Below are 23,582 nucleotides of genomic sequence, written 5' to 3' on the forward strand. Positions count from 1 at the left end.
ATGTTCAGCATGCTCAGATTTCATGTTAGATTCACAGTTTTGACCTGCTTGACTGCCATGTCTTTACTTTGTTATTATCATTGGACGTTTAAAATTTTTACAGGAGTCTAACTGTTTTCACCCAAGGCCAAAATGCTCAAACATCCATTGTTCTTGATCATGTCTTGTATTTTAAATAGAAAAATTGGCATCTAGACACTTACTATAAACAGGTAAATGCTGCTTAAAGCTAAATATATATTTGTGTCGTGCTTTTGACCAACTGCTTGTGTATTGGAGAGTAACTGTTTTTGTTTACATAGTAACAGATTAGCAGGACTCTTCAGGATTGTTGCTAATAGCCGCAAAAGTATAATTCATATCTTGAATGTTTGTTTAAGATTTTTTAAAATATCTTTAATAAATAATTGTTCACAAGTTTAAGGGTCACGGAGTTGTTCTGGATTTTAACCAGACGGCACACAGCAGTGACAAGACTAACCAAAGCTATCTTACAGCAATTCGTAACATTTTGATTTAGTGGCTAATTCGAGTGTATTTGTACAATCTCATTCTTACAATTTAGGATTTGGTGCCATCATGCCTCCTTTTTATGTATGAACGCCTATGAATTTGTACGAATTACCGCCTAAACCACAGGTGTCAAACTAAGTTCCTGGAGGGCCGCAGCTCTGCACAGTTTAGCTTTAACCCTATTTAAACACACCTGATCAAACTAATCGAGTCCTTCAGGCTTGTTTGAAACCAACAGGGGGATGTTTGGAAGCAGGGTTGGACTTAAAATATGCGGGGCTGCGGCCCTCCAGGAACTGAGTTTGACACCCCAGTTCTAATCTGACAAAACGTAAAAAGGTTTTCTCAGACTAGATTAATTTTATGATAACAGAATTTTAAATAGTTAGAGAAATAAGAAACCATGTGCAATGCGTAGGCTACAGTAATGTAAAATGTTTATTTTATAAATGGGTGCCGGCCTGTTTTAATTTTCATGTCATGGGCTAACTTTAGTTGTGATTGAACTTTGGGCTAGGTTTTCTGGCCATTTATTGGGCTAATTTTGTTGCGAAAACCTGCCAAACCTGTTAAGAAGAGTTGTTCTTGCTAGCTTTTGTTCGTTAATAAACTGCATTCCACAAGTAATTGTTATAGATGTATGACACATTTCTTAAGCAAGATGTGTGAATAGGAGATGTTAATAAATAGTTCCCCAAAGACTATCTGAAAAATAGTATGCCCATCACTACTATGAATAAATTGGAAAATGCAATGGATGCAAAAATACCTTCATAAACTACAACATCTGCTGAGATCCTAAAATTAATATTCAGTGTACACTTGAAGAACTCATAAATGGGACTGGGACCAAGAAATGTATCATGTCAGAACTTATTTCATATACATTTTCCAGCCTGATCTCACGAGAAAACGTAAGTATTTTACATTTTGTCAGTTTAGTGGCTAATTCGTACGAATTCGTAAAAGTTTAGTTGTACGAAATTGTAAGATTTTAAAAGGAGGCGTGGCACCTAACCCCACCCCTAAACCTAACCGTAATTGTGAGATGAGCAAATCGTACTAAATTGAATTAGATTGTACGAATTTATACGAATTAGCCACTAAATCAAAAAGTTACGAATTGCTGTGAGATTGTGTTGCATATTCATTCTCAACAGACCATTTGTGTAGTCAAATTAATGTTTTACCTACTTATTCAATATGCTATTTTGGACGCACTGATGGTGTCTTACTCTATCGAAAGCTTGTACAGTTGTTTTTTTTTTTTTTTACATTTTTTCATTTACCTTCGGCTTAGTCTCATAATATTGGTCACCACAGCGGAATGAACCACCAACTATTCCAGCATATGTTTTAAGCAGCAGATGCCCTTCCAGCCACAACCCAGTACTGGGAAACACCCATACACTCCTGCATTCACATACACTGCAGGTAATTTAGTTAATCCAATTCATGCAATGTCTTTGGACTGTGGGGGAAACCGGAGCATTCGGAGGAAACCCACACAAACATGAGGTGAACATGCAAACTCCACACAGAAATGCCAACTGGCCCAGCCATGACTCAAACCAGCAACCTTCTTAATCAAATTATTCTTTTTCCAGACAAACAGAATCTGGAAATCTCCCAGCTGTATGTTCTTCTCCCTTGATGCTCGGAAAGAGTCAACATGTCAAGTGTATAAAAGGCGGCATGAGGTGATATCACTGAACCTTCAGAATTCATCGTGGACTGAATTTCAAAGGATGAGCAATATTTTTACAGTTTCAATCCCAAGGAGCATAAGTTGCAATCATGTTTGAAATTATAGAAGTACATCACAATGAATCTTGTGAACCAAACTGATCTGTGCGAGGACTACTCGTGTCCAGAGAGATCTGTTTCTTTATCTGTCTATGTGATTCTGTATGTGGCCGCAGCAGCTGTGGCTCTTCTGACCGTGTGTGGAAACCTGCTGGTCATCATCTCTGTTAGTCACTTCAAGCAGCTCCACACACCTGCCAACATCCTCATCCTCTCTTTGGCTGCGTCTGATCTGCTGGTGGGAGTTTTTGTGATGCCGTTTCACTTATCTTGGGTCATTGAGTCATGTTGGATTTCTGGACCAGCGATGTGCTTGATTTTCAGCTTTGTGACTTTTCAGGCCACATGCGTTTCTGTTCACACAGTGGCTTTGATAGCTGTCGATCGCTTTTTGGCTTTAGGTTTTCCTTTTTTTTACTCAGAGAAAATCTCCCCCACTGTGATCTGCATTACAACTTTGTTTAACTGGCTGTTTTCGTTTCTCTATAATTTCACTCTTCTTTATATTAATGGAAACTTCACTAATGTCATTTGTCAAGGTAAATGTCTTTACGTCGTTGATATGGTTTCATCCCTTATTGATCTCCTGATTGTGTTTATAATGCCATGTACACTCATTATATTACTATACATTCGTATTTTTGCCATTGCTAAGAAACATGCGACTGCCATAAGAGCCCTTCAGGTTCACAACAGCACAGAATCCTCTAAGAACAAAATCAGCGACAAATCAGAGAGAAAAGCTGCGATGCTGCTGGGGATTCTGGTCTTTGTGTTTCTCCTCTGTTTGCTGCCGTATTATATTACTTCATTAGTGATTTCATACAGTACTGCTAACTTATTTCACATCAGAGATGTTGCTGTAATATTTTTCTTCCTTAACTCCACCATTAACCCCATTATTTATGCCATATTCTATCCTTGGTTTCAGAAAAGTTTAAAAATAATTTTCACACTTAAATTGTTTACTAAAGACTCCTCTCTGATGAATGTGCAGTAAGTTATTGAATAAATCAAACAGGCATGTTTCACAAATTCACTCAGAACACTTTTTTTCTGCTTTTTAGTTTTCAGTAGTTGAGCAATTCCAGCGTTATGGATGTGACAATTGCAGTAAAACCTTAAAATGTAAATTCACAGAGAAAGTATGTTAACGTTATACTGACTGCTACCCACAGAGTTAAGGGATCTGAAAAATATCAATCTGTAAACATATTGTATGTTTTAAATTAGCAAAATAAGCATGCATTATGTATGTGGCCAAAAAAGTGCAGTGTACAACATACTTTGTAGAAATTCTGTGAATTAAACTGCACGACCCAAGAGAAACGATGCTAATCAAAAGGATAAGAGTCGGCTTACTATAGAACAAACATGATTGATTTTATTTTACATTTTCGCATTTATGAGAGAAAAGCTTGGTTATGGATGTGACGTCTCTCCGTTATGGATGTGATGGATGTGAAATTGCCACTTGTTTGACTTTAGTAAATTAAATATAACGGTTTGAAAACAATGGCAGACATATTTGAGTATGTTTTGCAGTACTGTAAAGTACAAGCCTACACAAAAAAACGTAGAAAGGGTTTCGCTATTTTGGTGAAAACTTTATATTTTTATGGCAAGGTTGACATTTGTGTGGAATTGCTCAATTTTGTTTGATTGTAATTAGTAATAGTATTCAATTGACATGGAAAAAGGGCAATGCATTTTATAATAATGTAAATTAACATTTTCACCATTTATGTCCAGATTTAGTTCAATGAAATATAACCTTGTGCAATATAATTCCTGTCTTTCCTCTATAATTCAATATTTTAGTCAAAAGAGCCTTAAGTTCATCGTTTTTTATGCTAAATTAATAATAATGTGAAAAGCAAACCTTGAAAATATTTGACTAAAAGTTATTTAAGTTTTAATAAAAGTATTTGCTGGTGTCACTTCCAGGAAGGAAGAAGTTGTGAGGAAGATTGAAGCGAGACTGTAATAAAGTTTAGTTAAGTTATTAAACATTTTCGAAATGACGTCACTGGACTGTCTCATGTTACTACTAGCGTTCAAATCCCGCTTATTCAAAGAAAGAAACAAGACAAGAAGAGGCGGATTGATGGCACATACATCAGTAATATAACCATAATTCATCAGAATAAAGTTTGTAATCTAACTGCAAGTTATTTGAATACTTATCTCTTTAAGTAGGGCTTGCACGTAAACTCAGTTTCAGTAAATTACATTCGTGTTTTTAAAATGTCTTACAATACTGAATATTTAATCTGAGAAATGGTGTTATATTATCAGATTATTTAAAAGAAGCTCTGTTTGTGCATCAAAGGCTACTTTTGGATAAAATGCTTATTTATCTGTTCAGAACAAAGTTCCCCCGTAATATTTTGGCAACATTCAAAACATTCATTCATTCATATTCCTTCAGCTTTGTCCCTTATCAGGGGTCGCCACAGCGGAATGAACCGCCAACTATTCCAGCATGTGTTTTATGCAGCGGATGCCCTTCCAGCCACAACCCAGTACTGGGAAACACCCATACACTCTCACATTCACACACACAAACACTATGGCCAATTTAGTTTATCCACTTCACCTAAAGCGCATGTGTTTGGAGAGTATAGGGAAACCGGAGCACCTGGAGGAAACACACGCCAACACTGGGAGAACATGCAAACTCCAAACAGAAATGCCAACTGGCCCAATAGGGACTCGACCCAGCAATCTTCTAGCAGTGAGGTGACAGTGCTAACAACTGAGCCACCGTGTCGCCCATTTAAAGGGATGGTTCCCCCCCAAAAACTTTTACTTGTCATCATTTACTCCAAACCTTTGTTGAGTTTCTTGCCTCTGTTGAACACAAAGGAATATATTTTTAAGAAAGCCTGAAAATCTGTAACCACTGACGTTCATTATTGGTTTTTCTACTATAAAAATGCAATGGTTACAGATTTTTAGCTTTCTACAAAGTATCTTCTTTTGTGTTCAACAGAAGCCAAGTGGATTAAGGTTTGTAACCACTTGATGGAGAGTAAATCGTGTGTTTTTATTTTTCGGTGAACTATCCCCTTATATAGTGGCTCAAATTAGACCAAAACAATTACATACTATTAGAGTATGTGACAGTCAAATGTGTTAAAGTCTGCATTTATGTAATATTAAGTGTTGACACACTACAGCCGATCAATGGGAAGAAATTTAAACATTTTCCTAGCTCTAAATTAACTGCTCCCCAAAAAGTTTGAGTTTAATTCCATCTCAAAGCATTTAAAACAGCACAAACTAGGGAAACCTGCTGGTCAAGACTGTGTAAAACTCATTCATTCATTTTCCTTGGGCTTAGTCCCTGATTAGCAGGGGTCACCACAGCTGAATGAACCGCCAACTGTTCCAGCAAATGTTTTACCCAGCAGACGCCCTTCCAGCTGCAACCCAGTGCTGGGAAGCACCTATACACACTCACATTCACATACACTAAGGCCTATTTATTTATTCATCATTTTCGGCTTAGTCCCTTTATTAATGGGGTCACCACAGTGAAATGAACCGCCAACGTAAGGCCTATTTAGTTCATCCAATTCACAGTCTTTGGACTGTGGGGGAAACCAGAGCACCCGGAGGAAACCCGCACAAACACGGGGAGAACATGCAAACTCCAGAAATGCCAACTGACCCAGCAAGGACTCGAACCAGCAACCTTCTTGCTTTGAGGCAACAGTGCTAACCACTGCGCCACCTTCATTAAAACTACTTTTTTTTTAAAATAGCACCTTTTTTTTTTAATTTATACTATATAAATGCAATAAATCATCAAATATCGATGAATACAAAGTGTTTGTTTAACAAGAGTTGTTTAATTAATTAGCAGGACTTTTATTTGTTTTATGAATAGCTTATCTAAACAAACAAGTAGGCATGAGCCGGTGTAAAATTCTGACGGTATGATAACCTTGGATGAAATTATTATGGTTTCACTGTTTAACGATATTGTGGTTACTGCTCTAAAATATATTCCTTTAAAATGTCTGGGTAATAAACACAAAACCTTTTTCCCCTTTGAACACAATATATTTTATTTTGAGAAACTTACTTTGTAAAACTAAACCTGTTAGGCTAAATAATTCAAATGAATCATTGACTTCTGCTGTCTTCGTTAGTTTCAAAAACACAAAAATGGCATCTTTGGATATATTTTCTGCTGGAGATACTGTTGCCTAAGCATAAAATGTTACATGTAAAAAAAATATCTTACATATACCATAGGAACGGTATTGCAGAAAAGTTTGGCAGTTTTAAAATCTTGACTTTTTCAAACTAAGGTAAAACGCTTATCGTCCCATGCCTACAAGCAAGTTAAGTCTATTTAACTAATTCTGTTCTAAATACACAAATGTCCCATTAAAATAGCATAATGTTTTAAAACTGATCCAAAATCTAGACTTTGCAAAAATCGTAGACAATCCTAAGCAATAGAGGTGATTATATGAGTGATTTATAGGTTACCTATCTGTTTTTTATATGAGATCTCTGTGACATCTTCTAAACAAGTTGATCTCTCAGCTGAATGTTCTTCTCCCCTGAGGCTGCCAGTCTTGGAAGGAGTCAAAATGTCAAGTGTATAAAAGGCAGTGTGCGTTATCACGTCTTCATTGGTGAACGGTGACTGACTGTACATTGTGTTTCAGAGCTGTCGGGAGAGACAAATGCATCCACAGAGATCTTCATCTGTGCTTATACTTATATGAGGAAAGGCACAGGAAAAACTATCCTGCTTGGATGTTTGCTATACAAATGCTTTACAATGAATCTTACAGCACTGAACCAAACTGATATGTGCGAGGACTTCTCGTGTCCAGAGAGATCTGTTTCTTTGTCTGTCTATGTGATTCTGTATGTGGCCGCAGCAGCTGTTGCTCTTCTGACCGTGTGTGGAAACCTGCTGGTCATCATCTCTGTTAGTCACTTCAAGCAGCTCCACACACCTGCCAACATCCTCATCCTCTCTTTGGCTGCGTCTGATTTTCTTACTGGAGTGTTTGTGATGCCGTTTCACTTATCCTGGCTCATTGAATCATGCTGGATCTCTGGTCCAGTCATGTGCTCAGTTTTCAACTTTGTGTCTTTTCAGGCAACAAGTGTTTCTGTTCACACTGTGGCTTTAATAGCTGTCGATCGCTTTTTGGCTTTGAGTTTTCCTTTTCTTTACTCAGACAAAATCTCACCCACTGTGATCTGTACAGCAGCTTTGCTAAACTGGCTGTTTTCACTCTTTTATAACTTCACACTTCTTTATGTTAATGGAAACTTTGTTGATAGTGTGTGTTTAGGAGTGTGTGTTTATAATATTGATGGGATTTCATCAATTATTGATCTCCTGATTGTGTTTGTAATGCCATGTATACTCATTATAATATTATACACTCATGTTTTTGTCATTGCTAAGAAACATGCGACTGCTATAAGAGCCCTTCAGGTTCACAACAGCACAGAATCCTCTAAGAACAAAATCAGCGACAAATCAGAGAGAAAAGCTGCGATGCTGCTGGGGATTCTGGTCTTTGTGTTTCTCCTCTGTTTGCTGCCGTATTATATTACTTCATTAGTGATTCCATACAGTACTGCTAACTTGTATCACGTTAGAAGTGTTGCTACAATATTTTTCTTCCTGAATTCCACCATTAACCCCATCATTTACGCCTTATTCTATCCTTGGTTTCAGAAAAGCTTAAAATTAATTTTTACATTGAAAGCGTTGAATAAAGACTCCTCGCTTATGAATGTGATGTAGGTCATTTTAATATAAGAGAATGTTTCCCCTCCTATTTCTAGATTAATGTGTTTTTATACATTATTTTGTCATTAAACATTGCTCTTTAATACAAACATCTATTAAATGTTTCCTATGTTCATTTAAAACTGAACTATCCTGTTTAATATTTTGTTCCACAGCAGAATACTAAAGACTGAGATTCATATATGGTTGAAGTCAAAATTATTAGTCCCCCTGTTAATTTTTTTCCCCAATTTCTGTTTAACGGAGAGATTTTTTTCAACACATTTCTAAACATAATAGTTTTAATAACTCATCTCTAATAACTGATTTATTTGATCTTTGTCATGATGGCAGTAAAAAATATTTGACTATATATTTTTCAAGACATTTCTATACAGCTTAAAGTGAAATTTAAAGGCTTAACTAGGTTAATTAAGTTAACTAGACAGGTTAGGGTAATTAGGCAAGTTATTGTATAATGATGGTTTGTTTTGTAGACTATTGAAAAAAATATAGCTTAAAGGGGCTAATAATTGTGACCTTAAATGTTTATTTAAAAAATTAAAAACTGCTTTTAATCAAGCCGAAATAAAACTTTCTCCAGAAGAAAAAATATTATCAGACATACTGTGAAAATTTCCTTACTCTGTTAAACATCATTTGGGAAATATAAAAAAAAAAAATGCAAAGGGGGGCTAATAATTCTGACTTCAACTGTATATATATATAGTATATTTTCTGTTTTGACACTTGTAAAGATAGCTCCAGTCTCCCCTCTATAATGCATTTATTGTAAAACTATGTAAAACAAAAAAAGCAGGTTATCAAGAAAGGTTTAAGTGCTTTAATAATGTTTAAAGGCTGTAAAACAACAAGTTGTTCTTTAAACACCAGTCAGTGACAATAACTCCTCATTCTAAATGTTAATTAATACATCACAGCCCCTTACAAAACAGCAACCATATCTTTGTGAGGTTTTCCACATGGGTTTGTTTTTGACACAATTTTCATGATATGATTTCACTTTTAATCCTAATTAGAATTCATTCATGTAGATTTATGAACATATACTTTTTTTCAACGTAAAAATTTGCTAATGCTGTAAACTACGACTGCACAAGCATCGATATCGCAATGTGTGCATCCGCAATAGTCACATCACAGGATTATATAATTTATTTAATATTGAAACAAAAATATTTTTTACATATTTTTTTTATTGTTTATACAATGATGGTCATGTTATTTTATGTTTGTTTTACCATTAGACTCTGCAGAAAACCATAAAGCACTGTTATTTCACTTTTATCTCTGTTGTATTTATATTCACTTATAATTTATCATAATTTATGCAAGCACACTGCAAAGAAAAAGACTTGATCATCCCAAAATCTATCTAAATAATTAAGATCTTTCCACATAGAGCCATTAAAATAATGTGGTGAAATTATATTCATATTGCAATATAAAAAGCATTTCAATGTGGTCATGTCAATGGCCCATGAACATTTCCAGCTTGTTATCAAACTGTAACAAGAGGCAATTCAATCAAGTTAAAACAGCTATCATAACATTATCAATATGTGGCTCTTTTTGGATTCTTGGAAGCTATAGAAATTAAAAATGTAAAACGGGAAACACGCTGGGACCGTTGTTTTTGTTTACATACCTCAAAATGTTCTATATCGCAATAACACTTCATTCTGATGATCCATTTGAGTATTAGTAGACTTAGACTGTCTGCATAATATCTGCTGATATTACTCCTTCAACAGATATTTACCTGACTATAAGAAACTTACACTAACCCCAACCAAACATACTACTTATACGGATCATTTAATCTAAAACGGACCAACAAAATAAAGTGTGACCTCTGATTTTACCAATATCGTGCAGTGCTACTGCAAACTACAAACAGGGAACCATTAGAACTGGTAGGCATAGAGGTAAAGTTGGTTTTATATTCACACATTTGTTCATTTAGAAGTCTCTATATTGTTTACCATGTTACTTTGAATATTTGATCAGAATTAGCCTGCCAGTATGACTTGTAATCAACATTAACACTGTTTTTGTGACCATGAGAAATGTTGTACTTTAATAGTCATTGACTGCTAATATGATTTCACTATTTAGAGTTTGCAAATTATACTTTTATGAAATTATATTATTAAAGGGAAAGTCTGATTGTCCAAATATAAAACCAACTTTACCTCTATCTGGTAGGCCTACATACTGTGGGCTAATATTAAAGGTTAAAATTAAATTGATAGGTAAATATTTGAATTTCACACAAGGCAGTAACGTTATTTATTAATAATAATAATAATAATAAACCGTTTTTGCTATTGGTTTGAAATTATAAACTTTTTAAAGGTGGCTAGGCTATCAGACTACTATAAAACACATCTGTTCAAGCAATAATTATTAAACGACAGGTTAAAAACTTAATGTGAAATTTTGTGTATATATTTAGCAAAAAGCTCATTGCTAGAAGTAATTAGCAGGCTAACTAAATGGTGTAGCCTTCCTGGGGTAAACGTAACGTACATTGTGTGTCATTGTTTACAAACTGTTTATCGACGTCTCGGCGGTGGAAACCCGGATTTAGCATGATATATAATGGCGTAAATTTTGATAACTTGTACTGTATGTTTCTACATACCTTTTGATGTTCGTTCAAGTCAATTTCACGCTGTTAGACAAGCCGTAAAGATGAATCCTCCTCGAATATGCTGGCCCTCGTGTAGTCAAGCTGCTGCTTCACTTCAACTGAGGCGCACGCGGCGTAAAAGATTCATTCAGCGTAAAAGACCGGCAAACGGTATTGCTGAAATATCGTAACAAAACTGAAAGTATTTCATAAATCAGACATGACGCGTAGTTTGTTTGTTTTTGTGATTTATTGGATGAGAGGCACGCTATAAAGCAATTCATTGTTATATAAGTTTTTTTCCTGCTGCAACTGAAGCATAGACGAAAAGGTACAATAACATTGTGATCGATTTCATATTATTAAACCAAAATCTAATAAAATGTTTAAAAAAAATGAATATAATTAATAAATAGATAAGTAAATAAATAATCTGCTCTGTCTTTTTTAGAGCATGCGCAAACGTTTAACCCATAAAACAAATGGCACCCAATCTCAATTAAACAGTTTTATACAGTTGACTTGAACATATTTAATACCACTTATGTGATTTTTTTTATCTTATTTTTCAATGTTACTTTGAAATATAGGCTAACATTTCCCCCATGATTAGGCCTACCTACACTAGTTGTTGCCATATAGGTCTTCTGCTAAAAATTACTTAGTGACCTACTATATTTCATACTGTTGCCTACCTACACTCTAGGCCCATAGCCAGGGGGAGTTCGGGTGGTAAGACCCACCGCTCACTGACAGGGACAGAATTTCAACCATGAGCTCATTTGTCCTATTCTGACTGTTTTAGTGTAAATAACCCATCAAAAAAGGCTTTAACACCAAGCTGAATCCTCGTTGGCTGTCGCTTCGATGTGACTTCAGCTAATCAGTTTTGGCCACTGCTAAAAAAATATTCATTTTACAATCTGACGTAAAAGAAGTCATGTTTCGCTACTGCATTGTTTTTAATAAGAGAAAACATTTTACAGGTGACCTTTATTCTAAATCTTGCACCTAATTCCTGAAACAAAAACTGAGAAATTAAAAGGTTGTGAAGCACCAAAAACGGACCATATGAATACTATTGAAACTGATTTGAATACTATTTTGGCTATTGTTGTGATGATCCATGAATTTTCCATTGTGAAGTTCTACATTGTTATTATTATTATGTTTTATATATATATATATATATATATATATATATATATATATATTTTTTTTTTTTTTTCATTTAAATGGTCAAATTCTCACTGAGAGAATTTCACCAGTTTATAATATATGCTTAATAAATGACAATAGACTACAGATTTTAATTTAAAACTTTAACAGATTTCTGTTTTTTCTAAAGATATATGATGTAATAAATATGTATTTTAAAAATAAGTAATTTTTCACATTTCTTTAGTATACATCTTTAGGAAATATTTTTGATATATCAAAAAGTGACCATCCGACAAACTAATACAGCTACAAATAGTGCTAAAAATGTCACTAAATCTCATAATTAAACTAAAAATGAGGCGTATAACTGCAAAAAGGGTCAACTTTTTTCGAAAATAAAAACAGAATCATGCCTTTTATTAGACTGGCTACGGGCCTGAATTCACATTAAATAGCATATCCAAAACTGACGTGTGCATATATCAAGATTTAAAAGATCCAATGTTTTTGCTTTAAGCTTATACTTTTTATTTACCACCATTGATGTTTTTGTGTGAGATCTCTGTGACACTTTTCTAAATTAGTTGATTTCCCAAATGAATACTTTTCTCCCCTGATGCTGCTCGTCTTGAATGGAGTCAACATGTCGAGTGTATAAAAGGCAGTGTGCGTTGTAGCACGTCTTAATTGGTGAACGGTGACTGACTACACGTTGTGTTTCAGTGAGGAGCCGTTCAGAGCTGCTGGAGAGACAAATGCATCTTCATCTGTGCTTGCATGAGTTTTGCTTTTTTGTGTGTGTGAAGAAGGTCTGAAAAAGACCTGCTCTGTTTTGATGTTTCTTACAAATGCTTTACAATGAATCTTACAGCAGTGAACCAAACTGATATGTGCGAGGACTACTCGTGTCCAGAGAGATCTGTTTCTTTATCTGTGTATGTGATTCTGTATGTGGCCGCAGCAGCTGTGGCTCTTCTGACCGTGTGTGGAAACCTGCTGGTCATCATCTCTGTTAGTCACTTCAAGCAGCTCCACACACCTGCCAACATCCTCATCCTCTCTTTGGCTGCGTCTGATCTGCTGGTGGGAGTTTTTGTGATACCACTTTATTTGTCTTGGATTATTGAATCATGCTGGACTTCAGGACTGCTTATGTGCTCCATTTTTAAATTTGTGAACTTTCAGGCAACAAGTGTTTCTGTTCACACTGTGTCTTTAATAGCTGTCGATCGCTTTTTGGCTTTGAGTTTTCCCTTTTTTTACTCTGAGAAAATCTCACTCAATGTGAACTGCATAGCAGCTTTGCTCAACTGGTTGTTTTCACTCATTTATAACTTCATTCTTCTTTATGTTAATGGAAACTTCACTGATGTTTCGTGTCCAGGAGTGTGTGTTTCTGTTGTAGGTGTTGTTTCATCAATCGTTGATCTTCTGCTTGTGTTTATAATGCCATGTATACTCATTATAATATTATACACTCATGTTTTTGTCATTGCTAAGAAACATGCGACTGCTATAAGAGCCCTTCAGGTTCACAACAGCACAGAATCCTCAAAGAACAAAATCAGCGACAAATCTGAGAGAAAAGCTGCGATGCTGCTGGGGATTCTGGTCTTTGTGTTTCTCCTCTGTTTGCTGCCGTATTATATTACTTCTATAGTGGTCTCATACAGCACTGTTGACTTGTTTCATGTCAGAGATGTTGCTGTAATATTTTTCCTCCTGAACTCCACCACTAATCCCATCATTTATGCCTTGTTCTACCCCTGGTTTCAGAAAAGCTTGAAATTAATCTTTACATTCAAAGTGTTTCAAAGAGACTCTTCTCTGATGAATGTGCAAAGTCATTGAATGAATGCTTCCTGTTGTTAACTTTTCATATATTTTTGTATATGTGTGTATACTAATGTCTGTGTATATAAAAGTCTCCACTACAAAACAGCTCGAATATTGTTTTCAGATATTGTCAAGATACAGTTCGTTTAAACTATATCTTGACAATGATCAAACACTGACCTTTTTGTCAGACAACTAAAATGCACTGAGAATGAACGTGTCAGCAAACTCAATCTTCATATTGAAATGAATCAGTTTAATAATGTAAAACAGCAAACCTTTATGTTATATGTGGATTTCAGACAAGAATATGTTGTCATATACAAGCAAAGGTCACACTTTACAATAAGGTTCATTAGTTAATGTTACTTAATGCATTTACTAACATGAACAAACAATGAACAATACATTTACTACAGTGTTTGTTCATGTTAGTTAACATTAGTTAATGAAAATGCAGCTGTTCATTGTGAGTTCATGTTAATTCACGGTGCATTAACTAATATTAACAAGCATGAGTTTTAATGTTAATAATGCATTAGTAAATGTTCAATTATGATTAATAAATGCTGTACAAGTGTTGTTCATGATTAGTTCATGTTAGTAAATGCATTAACTAATGAACCTTATTGTAAAATGTTACCCAAACAAAACAAAATTAACACTCATGACTGCTTGCTTGTCTGGTTTTTTGTAGGTTTGTTTTTTAGTTGAACTATCACTTTAGCAATAGTATAACACATTCGATCGCTTGACCTATATGATGTCTATCCACCGTTATCTTGCATTTTAAGAATAACCACAGATCATAGTTTCAGTTAAAAATCATCTTTAATCTTGAACAAATGTTATCTTATAGGCCTGAGAGTAAATTACCAGCTGATGTTGATTTCTGTGTGAACTGTCTGCTTAAAAAATATTCCACTTATTTTACAGAGCGTGTTAAGTTTAGGCCAGTGTTTCCCAACCCTGTTCTTGGAGGCACACCAACAGTACATATTTTGGATGTCTCCTTTATCTGACCCATTCATTTCAGGTTTTGGAATCTCTTCTAATGTTCTCTGATTTGATTGTGGTGAGTTTGATTAGGATGAAAATGTGTACTGTTGGTGTGCCTTCAGGAACAAGGTTGGGAGACACTGGTTTAGGCTATGTTCTAAGGATAAACATGTGCCTATACAGTTTAAGTAAGTATTTAAATGCAATTTGATTTCACAAAATAACTTTAAACGCACTTAATTGTAAGGCTTGCTATAACAGACAGGGTTTAAAACTAAGGATTAGGCCAGAGTTCAGTCAGGACATATATTGTAATTCATTTTTATAAATGTGCCTTAAAAAAGAAAATAAATGAAATCGCTGCCGATGACACAAAAAAACAAAACAAAGCCACTTATCTATTTTTAGACACATCAGTGCCAAGTTTTTTCAGCGGAACCAGCTTAGACTAACATTTTAGTCTGGAACTGAATGTACTCTCATAAATTAAGGTAATAAAATCTGCCAGTGGAGTGGTGCCTTTTCAAAAGTTACAGTTTTGTACTTTTTATGTACTAATGTTGCCCTTTACGCACAAAGAAAGTACCTTTTGCATTAAGCGTTTGACAGATGCTTTTGAAAAAGTACCAGCCAGCCCAATAAAGGCTTTTGTAACTTAACCCTACAACTACCCCACCTAGAAAAAAATGTGTGGATTGCATTTCTTAACTCCCAATGTCGCTAGTTAACACTCACACTGCAATTTATTTCAACACATGAAATTTCTAAAATATCAACCTCTACCAAATGGTTGATATGTCAGTTTATGGTAACAGTACTGAAATTAATAGATCTACTATGAAAAATCTGAAAATATGAAGTGCAAGACTAATTTATAAAAAAAAAAAAAAATTCAAAATAAAACATTTGTTACTGTCGCCTTTCTATCAGCTTAAACCAGTCTGGCCATTCTCCTCTGACCTCTGGCATCAACAAGGCATTTGCGCCCACAGATCTGCTGCTCACTAGATATTTTCTCATATTTGGAGCATTCTCTTTAAACCCTAGAGATGATTGTGCATTAAAATCCCAGTAGATCAGTTTATGAAATACTCAAACCAGCCCATCTTCCCCGTTCTGATGCTCGGTTTGAACTACAGCAGATCGTCTTGACCATGTCTACATACCTAAATGCATTGAGTTGCTGCCATGTGATTGGCTGATCAGAAATTTGAGTTAACGAGCAGTTGGACAGGTGTACCTAAAGTGGCTGGTAAGTGTATATCTGTGTGTCTGATTTGGGTTGGAACTAAAGTTTGCAGGACACTGGCAGTCCAAAATCGGGTTTGGGCACCCCTGCCTTAAGGTGAAGGTTTGGCTGTTTAGAGCAGGGATGTCCACACTCGGCCCTGGAGGCCAGTGTCCTGGAGAGTTTAGCTCCAACCCTAATCAAACACACCTGAACCAGCTAATCAAGCTCTTACTAGATGTAAACTTCGAGGCAGGTGTGTTCAAGAAAGTTGGAGCTAAAGTCAGCTGGATTCCGGCCCTCCAGGACCGACTTTGGACACCCCTGATTTAGAGTGACTCAGTCAGTCCCGACTGGTATAAGTTGTAAATACAGCTTTCTTGGGCCAAATATCCCTTTTTCCCCTAGTTTAGGCCCTTCAGACTGAATAAATTTAATTGTAAGGCAAATATAAAAGAGCATTAATAGGTTTTGCATAGTTCAGCAGGCTTTCACTTAGATCTGTGTGTCACATATTCTGTTTTTCTGGATGAACAGAATCAGTTGATCTCCCAGCTGTATGTTTGTCTCCCTTGATGCTCGGGAAGAGTCAACATGTCAAGTTTATAAAAAGCAGTGTGAGCTTGTATCCCGTCTTTATCTGCTGTAGTGGAAACTACAAGAGCACATTCACTGAGGAGATCTTCATCTGTCCACGGGAAACCCTGCTCTGTTTGGATGTTTCTTCAAAATACTTCACAATGAATCTTACAGCACTGAACCAAACTGATATGTGCGAGGACTACTCGTGTCCAGAGAGATCTGTTTCTTTATCTGTCTATGTGATTCTGTATGTGGCCGCAGCAGCTGTGGCTCTTCTGACCGTGTGTGGAAACCTGCTGGTCATCATCTCTGTTAGTCACTTCAAGCAGCTCCACACACCTGCCAACATCCTCATCCTCTCTTTGGCTGCGTCTGATCTGCTGGTGGGAGTTTTTGTGATGCCGTTTCAATTGACTTTGCTGATTGAATCATGCTGGATCGCTGGACCGGTCATGTGTGCAGTTTTAAAATTTGTCAATTTTCAGGCAACAAGTGTTTCTGTTCACACTGTGGCTTTAATAGCTGTCGATCGCTTTTTAGCTTTGAGTTTTCCCTTTTTTTACTCTGAGAAAATCTCCCCCACTGTGATCTGTATAGCAGCTTTGTCCAACTGGTTGTTTTCTCTCTTCTATAATTTTCGTCTTCTGTATGTTAATGGAAACTTCACTGATGTTGTGTGTCCAGGAGTGTGTGTTTATGTCGTAGATGAGATTTCATCCCTTGTTGATCTCCTGATTGTGTTTGTAATGCCATGTACGCTCATTATAATATTATACACTCATGTTTTTGTCATTGCTAAGAAACATGCGACTGCTATAAGAGCCGTTCAGGTTCACAACAGCACAGAATCCACTAAGAACAAAATCAGCGACAAATCAGAGAGAAAAGCTGCGATGCTGCTGGGGATTCTGGTCTTTGTGTTTCTCCTCTGTTTGCTGCCGTATTATACTTTTTTAGTGATTTCATACAGTATTGCTGACTTCATATTTTTCAGAGATGTTGGTGTGATCATTTTCTTCCTGAACTCCACCATTAATCCAATAATTTATGCCTTATTCTACCCCTGGTTTAAGAAAAGCTTAAGAATAATTTTCACATTTAAAGTGTTTCAGAGAGACTCTTCCCTGATGAATGTGCAAAGTTATTAAATGTAAGACACTTGTTTATCTGTATACTAATGTCCATGTGCATTTGTTTGCCATTTTATACCCAACTCCTCACCACAAAACAGCTATTGAATATTTCCTCAGATATTACCAAGATACAGTTGATTTAACACACACTGATCTTTTTCACGTTGTTAAAATGTGCTGAGAATGAGCATGTAGCCCTTTTTTTCCATGTGACACCTAACTTGCATTTTCCTTTTGAGATTAATAACAGTAATACGATGGTAAAATGCGAGACCCTTAACGTATGAGGAATTACTTGTGATTTGTAAATAGGAAATTCAAGCTTGTACTGTAACTATGATGTTATATGAACCCCCAGTCCTGAATAAGGCAATTATATTCCAAATGTCACAAACCACACTTTATATGTAAGTCCTGAAGGTCAAATAATGGGCCACATTTAGTCTAATAGAAGCCATGTGTTTTGCATGTACTGTACACTTTTGCATGTACACTCTCAGAAATAAAGGTCACGGCCTGTCACTGGGGTGGTATCTTTTCAAAAGGTACAAATATGTATCTAAAAGGTCCATTTTAATACCTCAAGGGCACATATTAGTACCTAAAAAGAACAAAAGTGTTCCTCTTAAAATTTGTATGTACTAATATATACTTTTAAGGTACCAATAAATATCCTTTAAGTACAAACAAGTACCTTTTAGAAAGGTACCACTCCAGTGACAGCTCGTGTACCTTCATTTCTGAGTGTACTGTACACAGTTTTCTATATTTTGTGATTCGGATTTTTTTTGTTTTTCGCTGTTTATTTATGCTTTTGAATTGCATTATAGGTCATTGGTCTTTCTTCCAACAACTTTTATCATGGAAAAGTTCAAAAAAATTACTTTTATTAACATTTTTAATAGTTTAAACTGATATATTGTCTGTTTTGGTCTTGTATATCACTCTACAAAAACTTCGTAATAAGCTGCCAGCACATTTACAGACTTATTTCTCTATATATCATTTCTTATACATTAGATTATTTCTAAAATGTCAATAAAAGTCACTGTGTTAAACTGTAGAACATCAAAAGTTGACAGAGCAGAGATCAAGCTCTCATAGTGCAATTCACAACCGTAAATATATGGCCAACACTTGTGAATCACAAAATACGGAAACTGTTAGAGAATAGGCCTTACACAACAAGTTTTTTTTTTTTTGTCATACGATATATTGCTCCAAAATACAATGCGATAAACAATATTACAATTATTATTATATAATTTTATGCCATTCATTATATAATGCCAGAATGACAACATTTCATCACAATGCAAGTACACTGTTCCAAAGAACACATCATATTTTGTCCTTAAGAATATTTCATTTAATTATAGTCATTTTAATAATGTAATAATCAGGCATTGGAATCAGAATGTGAAAACACATATCCTAAATAATAAACGTTAACAAAAAAGTGCAAGGTACAAAACTAAGAGGCTGCGATATTTGCTACCAGATCTATTTTCAGTCATCAGACACCCAGTTGGAAATATACTGAGGTCATTTATAGTAAATATTACAGTGTTTTTAAACCATACTGACACTGACACCTCCAGTAGATATAGAGAGGTTGTGCAATCAGCTAAAGTGTTACTATAATTGGTTTTTATGTAAGGGCGATATATATTGCATTAACAAATATCATTGAGGTCATGTTCATGTGTTGCTCGATAAGTCGATATATTGATTTTTGTGACAGGCCTATTAATGAACAAATATTTTTTTGCAGGGAAAAAGTATTCCCATACAAAGTTTCCCCCACATTAAAATGTAAAGTATTTAAATAAATGTCATGACGTATTCTCAATATTGCTGTTAAATCTGGTTTATTTTAAGTGGCATAGAGCTTTGAAGAACACTCATTCAAAACATATTAACTTTGCTTCACAAACTTATGTCTCTCTCCTGATCTCTGTCACGTGCAGTGGTAAATAAGCAATACATATTTTCTCAAACATCTCATTACGCATCTGTACCACGTCGACACAGATTGTGTTTTATCATGTCATATTTAAATTGTTACAAAGATACATATAAATAATTTGGTTAATAAATAAATAATGAATTGTATTTCGTCATTTTTTTTTCTTGTTTTTGTTGTATATAAGTTTATTTAGTACACTGTGGGGACACCTATGGGAGCGGGTCCATCCAAGATTCTGATACTTAGAAATAGGCCTACTGTATATGTGTCACCGACTCGGTCCCAGTCATTCCCCTCGCTGACCAGCAGAGGCCACCATCTCCGGACATCTAACATTACGTCATCCCTCCACTCTGATTCCAGCACACCTGTTCTCCATTCCGCTAATGACCCACGTACCCTTTATAAGCAGCTCACACTCACGCTTTTGGCGAAGTCTTGTTTAGCCCCGGCCAGCATTTCTGAGCGTTCTATCTTGCCTGATCTACCGTTTACTACTTCAGCCCGTTTCCTGACTCTGCTCTGTCTTCTGCCTGCCCACGACCAAAGCCTGTTACACGGACTCTGAATTACGCTGCCTGCCTCTGACCCATGCCTGGTAATCACTCTGTGTCTGTCATCTGCTACCTCCTCTCATTGATGTGTATGTTGTATGTTCGCACAGCCGTGCGTGTTGTTGATGTTAAAGTGTGACTTAATAAATACTGCAAAATGGATCCCTCCGTGTCAGTCTCCCCGTTACAGAAGACTTCGCCCAACATGGATCCCGCAGCCATCCAGGTTTTGTCTCACGAAGTCACAGCTCAAGCTCAGGTATTGACCACTCATCAACAACAACTAACGCACTTAACTCAGTTGACAGACGAACTTGTGAAATCACTACAAAACCTGCAAGCTGCTCCCACAGCGCAACTCACCGCCAACTACTCTCTGAGTCCACCTGTTGTGACACAACCCCCGATGGTCTCCGGAGCTCGATTGGCATTCCCTGACAAATTCTCAGGTAACCCAGCAAAATGTAAAGGCTTTCTGTTGCAATGTAAACTGTTTATCGCCCAACAGCCCCATCTGTTTAAGGACGAGAATGGAAAAATTGCTTTTGTTGGCTCACTGCTCACCGGGAAAGCATTAGACTGGGCTACTGCAGTTTGGCCAGACAGCACCCCGATATTTCCCTCGTTTAATGACTTTCTCAAACGTTTTTGCACTGTGTTCGATCACCCTGAGGGTGGTCGTAATGCTGGCGAGGAGTTACTGTGTATTCAACAGGGAGATCGCTCTGCAGCTGAATTCGCACTGCATTTCCGCACTCTGGCAGCGCAAACAGGCTGGGCTGATGATCCATTTACTACGCTCTACCGAAAGGCTCTGAAACCAGAACTGCAAAAAGAGATGGCATGTCGTGACGAGGGAAAAACACTGGACCAGCTGATTGAACTATCCATAAGGTTAGACACTCTCCTCCGCACTCGTAACCCACTGTGCTCACTTGCTTCCAGTCCTGTATCCCCTGAAACCTCCGCTGAACCCATGCAACTGGGCAGAACCCGCCTGAACCCTGAGGAACGAGAACGAAGGAGGAGAAATCACCTGTGCATCTATTGCGGACTTCCAGGTCATACTAAGGTTTTATGTCCCAACAAGCCTCCCCCTAAAACCCTTTCGGTGAGTGCTACCACAATGTTCACGACCACTAATGACATTATGAGTATACCTGTCATTTTGAAACACAATGGAAATGAGATTGAGACCATGGCCATGATCGATTCAGGAGCCGCTGGCAACTTTATCGATTACACGTTTGCTATCACTCACTCCATTACTCTAACCTCCTGCGATTCCTCCCTAGCCATCACGGCTGTAGACGGGCGCCCACTAGGAGAGGGACGCATAAAATTCCAGACTCAACCAATCTCTCTTCAAACAGGCTCTCTCCATGAAGAGGAGATTTCCCTTCTTGCCATCGACTCCCCTCAACACTCTGTGATCCTCGGGTTGCCATGGTTACAACTACACGACCCTCAAGTTTCCTGGAGAACTGGTGAGATCATTAAATGGAGCGATCAGTGCTTTACCCAGTGTCTGCATTCTGTTTCCCCAGTCCAGATCAACACGATTACCAGCACCGAAGACCCTGAACTTTGTCAGATTCCCGAGGCTTATCATGACTTAACCGAGGCTTTTAATAAGCAAAAAGCTACCAAGCTCCCTCCTCATCGTGAAAATGACTGTGCCATCGAACTACTACCAGGCACCACGCCCCCTCGTGGTCGCATTTTCCCTCTCTCTCAGCCTGAGACTGAAGCTATGAAGACTTACATCTCCGAGGAGCTAGAAAAGGGCTTTATCAGACCATCTACATCACCTGCTTCAGATGGCTTCTTCTTCGTGAAGAAGAAGGATGGCAGTTTACGCCCTTGCATTGATTACCGAGGCTTGAATGAGATCACCGTCAAATACCGCTACCCCTTACCATTGGTTCCAGCAGCCCTTGAACAACACCGCTCAGCCCAGTATTTCACCAAATTGGACCTCCGCAGTGCATATAACCTCATCCGCATCCGACAGGGAGACGAGTGGAAAACCGGATTCTCTACAATCAACGGCCACTACGAGTACCTCGTTATGCCCTTCGGCCTAGCAAACAGTCCTTCCGTGTTCCAGGCTTTGGTAAATGAGATATTTCGAGACATGCTCAACCAATGGGTCATAGTATACATTGACGACATCCTGGTCTACTCCAACTCCTTATCAGAGCACATTCAGCACGTCAGGGCAGTGCTCAAACGCCTCATCCAGAACCAGTTATACACCAAAATTTTCAAGTGTGAGTTCCATCAAACATGTATATCATTCCTGGGTTACATCATTAGCCCCGAGGGCGTAGCCATGGATCAACAGAAGGTCGATTCAGTAACGCAATGGCCACAACCAGAAACTATTCAACAACTGCAATGATTCCTGGGCTTTGCCAATTTCTATCGACGCTTTATCAGAAACTTTAGCTCAGTTGCTGCTCCACTTACCGCCATGGTTAAGGCGAATAATGCTCGCCTTAAGTGGAACCCAGACGCTACTCGAGCATTCACTCAGCTCAAAACCCGCTTCTCCAGTGCACCCATTCTGCGTCATCCTGATCCCGAGCAACCTTTCGTTGTTGAAATCGACGCATCTAACACTGGCATCGGAGCCATTCTGTCCCAGAGATCCTAATCTACGAAGAAGCTCCATCCCTGTGCTTTCTACTCTCGCAAACTCAACTCCGCGGAGAGGAACTATGACGTGGGAAACCGTGAACTCCTCGCTATGAAGGCTGCTTTAGAGGAGTGGAGACATTGGCTTGAAGGTGCCAAACATCCTTTAACCGTCATCACTGACCATAAAAACCTGGAATACATTCGATCCTGTAAACGTCTGAACCCTAGACAGGCAAGATGGGCTCTGTTCTTCACACGCTTCGACTTTCAAGTCACATACATCCCTGGCTCGAAGAACATTAAGGCAGACGCTCTCTCCCGCCTCTCAGACGAGGAAACATCAAAGAACAGAGATGAGCCCATTCTCAAAGATCCCCTGATTATCGCTCCCATTCAGTGGGACGTCGAGCATGAAATTCTTCAAGCCTCTGAACACAGTTCCACGCCACAGTCCTGTCCTGAAAACAAGATCTTTGTTCCCCCGTCACTCCGTGAGAGACTCATCACCGAGGTACATGACCACCCCAGCTCCGGTCATCCAGGCAGCACTGCCACAGTGCAGTTAATCCAATCCCGATACTGGTGGCCATCCATAAACAAGGACGTCATCAATTTCATTAATAAATGCTCACCCTGTCAGATGTCCAAACACTCCCGTCACCGTCCAGCTGGACTGCTCCAAACCCTGGAGGTGCCACATCGTCCCTGGTCACACATTGCCATAGA

At 37.5% G+C, this 23,582-nt stretch overlaps 6 protein-coding genes across 6 annotated transcripts in view; 5 read left to right on the forward strand and 1 right to left on the reverse strand.

The window, feature by feature from the left end:
* taar10 (trace amine-associated receptor 10) overlaps positions 1 to 10,872 on the reverse strand; it is a 92,954-nt gene extending 82,082 nt beyond the window's left edge. Inside the window, exon 1 of the mRNA XM_087296208.1 lies at positions 10,764 to 10,872. The gene's annotated coding sequence lies outside the window, so the exon portion shown is untranslated. The remainder of the gene's footprint in view (positions 1 to 10,763) is intronic.
* The window catches only part of LOC147839468 (uncharacterized), a 101,419-nt gene that overhangs the window by 31,325 nt on the left and 46,512 nt on the right, over positions 1 to 23,582 (forward strand). The window contains exon 2 of the mRNA XM_087298857.1: positions 3,613 to 3,918. The gene's annotated coding sequence lies outside the window, so the exon portion shown is untranslated. The remainder of the gene's footprint in view (positions 1 to 3,612; positions 3,919 to 23,582) is intronic.
* si:dkey-246e3.4 lies at positions 2,211 to 3,358 on the forward strand. Its single transcript, XM_087298940.1, has one exon. It carries the CDS (start codon positions 2,339 to 2,341, stop codon positions 3,317 to 3,319), a length of 981 nt encoding a protein of 326 aa, XP_087155066.1. The 5' UTR covers positions 2,211 to 2,338; the 3' UTR covers positions 3,320 to 3,358.
* On the forward strand, positions 7,153 to 8,110 carry taar14l (trace amine associated receptor 14l). Its single transcript, NM_001083103.1, is given in 1 exon segment — positions 7,153 to 8,110. A coding segment is annotated over 1 exon segment (957 nt). The 5' UTR covers position 7,153.
* On the forward strand, positions 12,799 to 13,761 carry taar14h (trace amine associated receptor 14h; the record flags this gene model as incomplete). The annotated part of the gene is given in 1 exon segment (NM_001083093.1): positions 12,799 to 13,761. A coding segment is annotated over 1 exon segment (961 nt), but the record flags the coding sequence as incomplete, so codon positions are not given.
* Positions 16,745 to 17,705, forward strand: taar14i (trace amine associated receptor 14i). Its single transcript, NM_001083037.1, is given in 1 exon segment — positions 16,745 to 17,705. A coding segment is annotated over 1 exon segment (960 nt). The 5' UTR covers position 16,745.

Source organism: Danio rerio, chromosome 20, assembly GCF_052040795.2.
Source record: "Danio rerio strain M-AB ecotype USA chromosome 20, GRCz13ab, whole genome shotgun sequence".
NCBI lineage: Eukaryota > Metazoa > Chordata > Actinopteri > Cypriniformes > Danionidae > Danio > Danio rerio.